Source organism: Quercus lobata, chromosome 6 (genome assembly GCF_001633185.2).
Source record: "Quercus lobata isolate SW786 chromosome 6, ValleyOak3.0 Primary Assembly, whole genome shotgun sequence".
Lineage (NCBI taxonomy): Eukaryota > Viridiplantae > Streptophyta > Magnoliopsida > Fagales > Fagaceae > Quercus > Quercus lobata.
Genome location: NC_044909.1, coordinates 47,660,088 through 47,669,237, shown reverse-complemented (window position 1 = coordinate 47,669,237; position 9,150 = coordinate 47,660,088). Strand labels below are relative to the sequence as shown.

Sequence of the window (9,150 nt, the reverse complement as noted above, 5' to 3'; positions counted from 1 at the left end):
TAGTATAGTAAGAATCTTATTACTACAAGTAAAAGTCCTTAGTTATATTATGTTCAATGTATTCAAAGGTGATAGAATGGGTCGATTAATAAAATTATTGAGCATTTGAGCAATAGGCACATTGGTCTTTGTTAGTTCATTCTTCTTTTCTCTTCTCTTTCTTTTCTTCATCTTCTTTTTCTAAAGTTATTGTTCATAGGTACCATTCACATAGCCCCTGAACAACCCTAATTTCTCTCTAATTTTTTTTTTTAATAACCCTAAAGAGAATGATACGGCCAAGGAAGAATTCACGAAAAAACAAGATTAAATACCAAAAGAATCAAGATTTGTGGTCTAGTTTTGATGTCGGATCTTCTTGACACCTTTAATAGGTTATTTTAGTTATTATTGAGTTTTTTAGGTTATGAAGCTATTGGATCACTTTTAATTAAGTTTACTAAAATAAGGGCAATTTGGTAATTCCATATTTTTCAAAATGGGTTGTTCTTGGCTATACCGAAGGCCAATGAGTCATATTTTATGTTTTGAGCCCTTCTCCTATTTATTTTAGGAGTTATTTAGTCTTTTTTTTAATAGTATTCCTATTCATTCTAAGAATAGGCTATGGAGAGTCCAAATCCTTCTAAGAAAGGGATTAACAATAGTCTTAATATAAAGGCTTTATTGTAATCAATGTTAATTTGAATACTAATTGATTAATAAAATTTAGTAGCTTATTTTAAGTTTCAAGGTTGTGATTGTCTTATCCTTTCTAAGTGTGATTGCTTAGGAAGTGTGATTGCCTAGTGATTTATTTATTTTATTTCATGTTTGTCCCTTATTTCAGCCTTAAAATAGTTATCAATATTCATTCTTTTCTAATCTAAAACTCTTAAACATCAATCCTTACTCAATAACTCATTAAGAAACCTAGTACAGAGTTGAATTCTTAAAGATCTTGCATCACATGTATTACCACTAAAACCTATTGTTAAGATATAATCACCAAGTCGTCATGTATCAAGAAATATTATTCTTTACCTTATAATTAATCTAATCATCATAAACTAAATCAAGAAATATATTAAAGGCATCCTAAGTTTATGCATTCAATCTAGGTAGGATCAACCTACCTATTATAATAATAATTTAAGGCTCTGAAAATTTTTGTCAATTATTTAGCAAATCATTTATATGTAAAACCAAAGCTAAGAGAAAATCCAATTATGCATTACTCAAATGTTTAAATTTCAAGTTTTTGTAGTGTAAAATTATGAAAAAAAAAAAATTATGGATCGAATAGTAAATAACATTTGATTGACACAAAATTTGATATGTGTTAATAATATAAAAAATATGCAATCCAATGATTAGATTTTTAAAATATGTATTTGTGGCGGGCAAAAAGTAAAAACGAGAAAATAAGCAAATTGTAATTGTATAACTATTTGCTCTCACAATTCATTTTTTAGAGGTGGAGTGCAAACTCAACCTCCAAATACCCATTCATTCTGTGACAAAAATTGATAGTCAGACCTAATAGGCCAAGAATGTATTGACCCCTCGTGATGAATTAATCAATTAATTAGCCAAGTTAATTAATTAATTCAATTAGCATGCAATAAGTGTGGCAACACAAACAAATCACCAACTAAGTTAATATGCAGCGGAAAATAAAATTGACACAGTGATTTGTTTACGAATGGGGAAAATCTACACGGCAAAAATCCTACCGAATGATTTTAAAGTCACAATTCTCAAGAATCCACTATTATCACAACAAGCGATTACAAGTAAAGGAATCTTAATATCTTATACCAACTTACAATTGAACCCTTACCCCAATACCCAATTGGACTTGTTCTGTAGTGACAATCTCTCTTTTTAATGCATGGCTCCTAGTACGTGACTAACCAATTCGATGCGCGGATCCCAGTACATGGCTTACTCACCAACTTGAGAAAGATGTTGGCTGTAAAGTTCTTCAGTTCATCAACACGATGAAAATCACGAAACTCCTTGGTTACAAAACCGTACAGTGTACAAACATAACAACTTCTTGAATAGGAAGATGAACTAAGGCATATGTCTCTAGTTCACACTATGCTTGTGAAAAACTTTTGCATTGAGTTGCATCCTCTATGACGGTTCTTAAAATAATCCTTATATATGTTTAAAGTTGTGAGAAAAGAAAGCTTAAACATCTATTCACAGATTGGAGTGAAATCAGATCTAAAAAACTGATTTTCATAAATCTCGACAAATACCCTATCTATCGAGCAGTTGTCGAGCATCGGGCTGAAACAGCTTTTTAAACCTCGTTAGACACTAGTTTTCAAGCTAGCTGTCAAGTTTTAAAATCCAACACTTCTTCACTTGATTTTTGGACAGACTTTCATGGTTTTAACACTTGAACTTGAAACCTTATTCCTTGAAGCGTTAAACACATCATAAATCTACCCAATCACAAGTAAAGTACGTTTTGTCAAAGGATTAGTCAATTCTATATTGACATATGTTCCTAACATGATTCACATATGTCGAACAATCTTAGGTGTGTACTAATAATATTCAACTAGAAAAAGCCTTGAAATGGCTAACTGTCTGTCCTCGAGTTTGGTCCGAGGAAGAAGTTACAATTGGATAATCTGTCTCTATTCTCTCTCTCCCCCTCAAAAAGAACTCTCCTAGATTCAGATGTTTCTTGGCTTTATATAGTTGAGCCATAATGCATCCAAATTTTACATTTGGAGGGTTAGGATCAGGCTCTCTCAATACTTGTCCCATCAAGACCTTGCTAGAAGGATTTATACCAAGGTGTGAGCTGTGTGAGCACTATTCACGGTCATTTCTCCATTAATGCGACTAGCTAAGTGGTTACAATGCATTTAATGTGAAGGGGATGGCTGCTTTTTCCTTCCTTTTTCTTCTCTTCCTTATTTAGTGCCAAGTCACCCTTTTCCTCCCTCGGGTTGCGCCATGCTCCCTTCACCCTTGACTCTAAACTTTCTGGGGTTAGGTAGGAGTCCTCGGTGCCCTTGCCAACTGTAGTAGTTCAACCTCTTCTCAAGTTAGGTGAGCACTCTCTAGGGGCATACTGCCAATATTTCACGAAGTTTACCTCCTCAAAAATGCCCCTAGCTATCCTATCAGCTTTTTTGGATCCTCATCCCCCACAATATTCATGTTAATTTTTTAGTATGAGTTATAATCTTAAGCTACAACTAAGTTTGTAGCCAAATTTTATTTTTTTTTCAATCACCTCACTAATAAGAATTTATTTCTTTTGGTTTTAAACTTTGAAATTCAATTTTGAATTTTTTTTTTTTTTTTTTAACTTTTGGGATTATTTCCCAATCTCTTCGAAATTGTTGTTTGTCAATGGGTTTTTTATTATTTTTTTGAGGATTAGACAATGATTTGTTTTGTTATATAAAAGTAATGTACATTTGCACAGGTACAGGCTAGTTTGAAATTAATGGTGGGAGTAAATAATTCGTGTCCACCATAATCACAACTGTGAGATTATTATCTACAAAGCAAAATATTTAAGAGCTTAAGAGAAATATTTTAGGGACCTATTACTGGTCGGCTTTTGTGAAAAATACGTTCACATTTTTCGTGCATGTGTACATTCATGTAGAGAGAGAGAGAGAGAGAGAGAGAGGCGTGAACTGCATACCACAAGTTTTCCCTAAAAAGTGATTTGTAACAAGTTCTTATACATTGTAATTGAACGTAGGGATTTCCTTTTTTATTGTGGCATTGATATAGACATGCTTGAACGCCATGATATATTGGCTCGTTGAAGTACACCAATTTCTTGATGCAATTTTCAATAGACTGAATAATACACTCTGTTATTCAGCTAAGCAAAAAAAATTATACACTCTGAATGCCCTCTATGACTTTTTGTTTTCTTATTACAACATTCTCTTTCGTATTCAATGCAATCATGAAATAGTAGAGGAAGCTCCTCACGTTCAGTAATATTAACAAGAGGGATTGGAACTGGAATGGGATGGTTACATTGGTTAGGGATCTCACTATCAATTTTCACTTCAAGGGGAATGAAGATAACTAATTAACGTCATCCCTAACAAAAGTTTTCCCATAAATTTACTGTGGCAGGCGAAAAGTAGATCAATAAATTAAGACTCGTTTTAATTTTACTACCGTTCATTCACACAATTAATTTATAGAGGATGCAAGGTCAATTTTGAAATACTCGTTGTATAACATGAAATAAAGATCAAAGTTCAATTTTCTATGCGAAGTGCAAATTTTCAATTCAAAATAGCGTAGAAAATAGCGTAGTGTTCGTAGTCGGGTTCTGTCCGAGGATGAAAGTACAACTGAATGGTTTCTCTCTTTCTTTCTTTTTTTCTCCACTCAATCTCCTGTCCCCCTTTGATCCAAGTGCTCCTTGGCTTTATATATATTAGCAAGGATGCATCTAGATCTTACATTTGGTAGGTTGAGATCAGATTTTCTTGATACTTGTCCGATCAAAACCTTACTAGAAGGTTTCTACAACAAAATATGAGCTGTGATGTACACTGTTCATGGTCATTTCTCCATTAAAACGATTAATTAAGTGATTACAATGTATTTAATGCGGAGGGGATGGCTACATTGTCCTTTCTTTTTCTTCTCTTCCTTGTTCAGAACCAAGTTACCTTTGTCTTCTCGGGAATTGCACCATGCTTCTTTCATTCCGGAACCAAGTTAACTTTGTCTTCTCGGCCTTCCCAAGGTTAAGTAGGGATCCTCGGCATCTTATCAGCAACATCATCCTAAACTCCTTACTAGTTAAACAAGTCCTCTCCGTATTTTTCCCCTCCTTAAAATTACTCTTACTGCCTCCATTAACTACCTTTGATCCTCGTCCCTCTACATTTACTATATATAAATAATATACTTTATTGCTTTTCTTATTTTGAAGTTCAATTCAAAATGATAGTTATAACTTCAACTATTGTTTTTTATATACAATTGAATGACTATAAAACTTTAAAATCCATGCAATTTAATATATAAATTAAATATTTTTTTTGATTTTTTCCTCAAATAAGTGTTGTCTAAGAATTTTAACTTTTGGAAGAATGAGAAATTTTAAATTAATTGTTTTATCATTTAAGTAATGTCTTTTTGCTAGGTTCATTAGATTTTAATATAAATTTTTTTTTTTTAATCTTAATATGTCCATTTTCACAAAAGCAATGTATTGCTAATAAAATGCATGACATCTCAGTGAATGTGTATGGTGGGATGAACCAATGATCATAATATATTTGACCATTACTTCCATTTAAAATGTTTTGAAATAAGATATTTGTTCAAAATATAATAAACAATGTTTATTGTTAAATGCTCATGTATAAGACTTTGATAATAAAAAACTTGTGTTTATTGAAAACTTATAGAAAAGATGAATTCTTCAAAGGGGAAGCCATAAACTCTAGAACCGTAAACGGTGTGGTGCGGTCAGTTTTGGGGATGTTTTACACCGCAATTGCAGGGGTGGTTTCCCTACATGTCTGACCACACTTTAGTTGTGGAGGGGTGGAAATTGGCCTACACATGGTGTGGTGCACCATACTAGTTTGGTGTGGTTAAATTGGTTTTTCCTCCATTTTCTCAAGACAAACTCAATAAAGTCAACACCTCAAACCACATCATAATCATTAAAATACTCCAAATATTTCCACACACAAAAAACAAACTAATTCACTATCTTTATCTCAACAATCCCATTTCAAATCACAAAAACTCAAATAAAAACCAAAAACAAAACATAACTCATAAAATATTTATAAAAAAAAAATAATAATAACAACAAAAATGCACATGCAAACTTGGTAGAAAGCATAGTAGGAATTGAGAATCAAAACCTTCTCATATGAGAGGGGGCTTGAACCCTGTCGCAAAAGGTTTCAAACTAAGGATCTTATGGATATTATGAAACTTTAAGAACCACTAAGCCAACTTCTTAAAATTATTAATATAATTGTATTAGAATCGTTAAAGAATAGTCATGTTTTATTTTAATAAAAATAATTTGTATAATCTATGTAATCTCATTATATTTAAATTAAGATAATATAATTTTGTAACTTATTTAAGTTCCAATTTTTTTTTTTTTAGGATGAATTATTTTTAAACATTTTGGGGCTAGATGGGCCATGGTCCCCCTTGCCCATACTAAGCTTTGTCCCTGACAAGCATAAGTTGGCGTCATCTACTCATCATGCAAGTGTCAAGGGAAGGCTCATTGGAAAGTCAATTGGTAATTTGGCATCACTGGAAACCCCATTTCACCAATTGAGTCATTATTTTGAAACGAGTGGTTCTCCCATTTAAAAAGATAAACAATAAAATATAAAAAATATAAAATAAATATAAAATAAAAAAATAAAAAATAAAATAAAATAAAAAACAAACAAACAAACAAAAAGCCTTCATGATTCCATAAGGGAGCAAGGATGCTGCTTTAAAGCCCATTTGGACACCCTTCAATTAGTGGGAAGACATTAAAGATGACCACAATATGGATCTACATATTTATATAATTAAGACCAGACACTTGTGAATATTGGTCATTTAAAGGCTTAATTATGATTAATGATGTGTCATAATCTCATTGGTCTATAAGTAGGACATGAATGCAAGCATAAGAAAGTTTAATTCTAATAGATAGCTTGTAGAACCAAGAGTTGTAACTTAATTAATTAGCATTTCTGACCATTTTAACAGAGATGTTTAGGGTTCAAGCTTCACTCCTCCATGGTTTCTATTAAAATTTTTTTTTTTTTTAAATAGATCTCTTAGAAATAAGTATTTATTTAAAATAAAACACTTTCAAATTATCAACTAGCATTATCTAACCAACTAAATTTTAGGCCTCAAAGTTGAATTGTACTTAAAAAACTTATCATAAAAATGTCAAAATCACTAAAATTTTGAAATAGACCAACTTGTACTTATTTTGTAAACACCTCATTATACGTAAACACCTCATTTTGTAACTCTTATTTAATCTCATCACAACCATCACATCACAACTAATTGCATTTCATGAAATAAGTTTTGAAGTTATAAATATTAGAATAACAATTCATGAACCTTAATCAGATAACCGGATTGAAAGATCTCATAAACATACTTTCAAGACTTTAGGGCGTACTCCAAAAGATTATCAACTCAACTGTTACAGAAAAATGTGCTCCCAAAATTATGCTAGCTAATTACTTTTCAATTGTTCTGGTTTTTGACTGTGAATAAAAAAGAAATTTTTGGGGACCAATTTTTTTGCAAGGGGACCAATTTTCTTGCAAAGGTAGTGGTACCAACCTTAGTTAAGTGGGAGCACTTGTGATTAGTGGTGGTTCTGGTGGGGAGGACTTTTCATTTCCTAGTTTAAAGTCCAGCATTGGAAGTAATTTGAAACAAGTAACAACCATATGAGATAGCTGATCTCAGATTTTCGGCATGTATGGAAAAGAAAAAACATCGTTTGTCAAAAGGCTGCCGACTAAAGAAGAAAATGGAGGCTCATTTGATCAGCAATATCCTCCTAACCCTAACCTAATGATGCAGTAGTCTAATCATTCAGCGAAAGTCTAATGACTCTAATCCTTTGGGGGAAAAAAAGGTAGAATCTTTCTCCCGTAAAATGACAACAACTGGATACCAAATGTCAAATCCAAAAAGCAGCAATTATATTATATGTCATATGTGTCAAAGATCGATAGATCAATAGAAAAGAATAACAAAGTGTTTTATTCAACTATTAATTGATGTACACCGGACTCATCTACAAATGGATACACGTGTCAACACAAAGCGAATGAATCTCCCAAATAATCATCATCATCATACAAATCCAACCCTAGAAGTCAAACCCAATATTGAATGATCAAACACAACAAAAAAAAATAAAAATAAATATCGGAAAAATTGAAAAAGAACATAAAAAAAAAAATAAAAGAGAGAAATAAATAGATCTCATCCGTCCATCAAAAATAAAGATCTATAGTCATGAGCCTCCACGTGGACGAAACCTCCCAAAAAGGAAAAAAACTCCCCATAGTCTCTAAGCCAACACCACAGCGGCAAAGAAAGTTCCAACAAGAGCTGTTCCAGCAATCACAACTTTGCTTGTAGAGAAAGCAGCACTGGGTGGTGGTGGTGCTTCAGAAGACGGTGACTCGGATGGGGATGTGCCTGGTGCGCCGGGAGCAGGTGGAGAAGAGGTTGATGGAGTTGGAGCTGAGCTTGGAGATTTGGGTGAAGGAGATGGAGCTTTGGGTGAAGGAGATGGTGCTGGGGTAGCTGAAGGAGTTGGAGCTGGTGGAGTTGAGGTTGGAGCCGGAGATGGAGTTGGAGATGCTTTTGGTGATGGGGTTGGAGCCGGTGGTGTGGCGGTGGGTGGTGTGGCGGTTGGTGGAGTTGCTGTGGGTGGTGAAGCTTTTGGTGCAGCCCCGGGTGCTTGAGCTATGCATAAAGTGGCCAAAAGACCCAAGATCATCATGAACACTTGGAACTTAGCAAAACCCATCTCCATTTTCTTTGCTGATTCGAAAGAGAAAGTGAGAAAAGTTTTGTGCTCTGAGGGAGAAAGAGAGTTTGAGAGTTTGAGAGATGTGTGGGTGGCTGAAAAGTTTGGGGAGAATATATAAAAAGGAGAGGATATAAAGTAGAGTTGAAGTACAGCGATGAATCAATAATGCTTTAAGATTCCTCGAATCGTTTTAAATCTTATGCTCATGTACCAATATGTGTTATATATATATATATAAACATGTACATGCACCAACCTATGTTGTGTCCTGGCTTTGATGAGCTAGCTTCTAGCTAGGTCCACCCAAGCAAAGGCGGTGTGAAATATTCAATAATGGGTCACTATTTTTTACTCCATTTTTTTCCGTGGAACTTTCTTCATGGATTCCCATACGGAAGGTGCACCTAACGAAACCAGTCACATTACGACACCTGTCCAAGAAAAATGTTATATCAGTAACTTAATCGTTCTCTAAATATGTTTAAGTACTTGACTTGTACTCTTAATTACAACCACGCCATTCCAGACTGAACATGTGGCAGTTGCTCAAGGTCAGTAAGATGTCTTTGTCCACACACAAAGTGTTGAGTTTTTTGACAATACAA

General features: G+C 33.5%; 1 protein-coding gene across 1 annotated transcript; it reads right to left on the bottom strand.

The window, feature by feature from the left end:
- Positions 1-7,736: 7,736 nt before the first annotated feature.
- On the bottom strand, positions 7,737-8,756 carry LOC115993704 (classical arabinogalactan protein 4-like). The gene has a single exon (XM_031117660.1). The coding sequence runs from the start codon at positions 8,546-8,548 to the stop codon at positions 8,078-8,080; it is 471 nt and encodes a 156-aa protein (XP_030973520.1). The 5' UTR covers positions 8,549-8,756; the 3' UTR covers positions 7,737-8,077.
- Between the last annotated feature and the right edge of the window lie 394 nt (positions 8,757-9,150).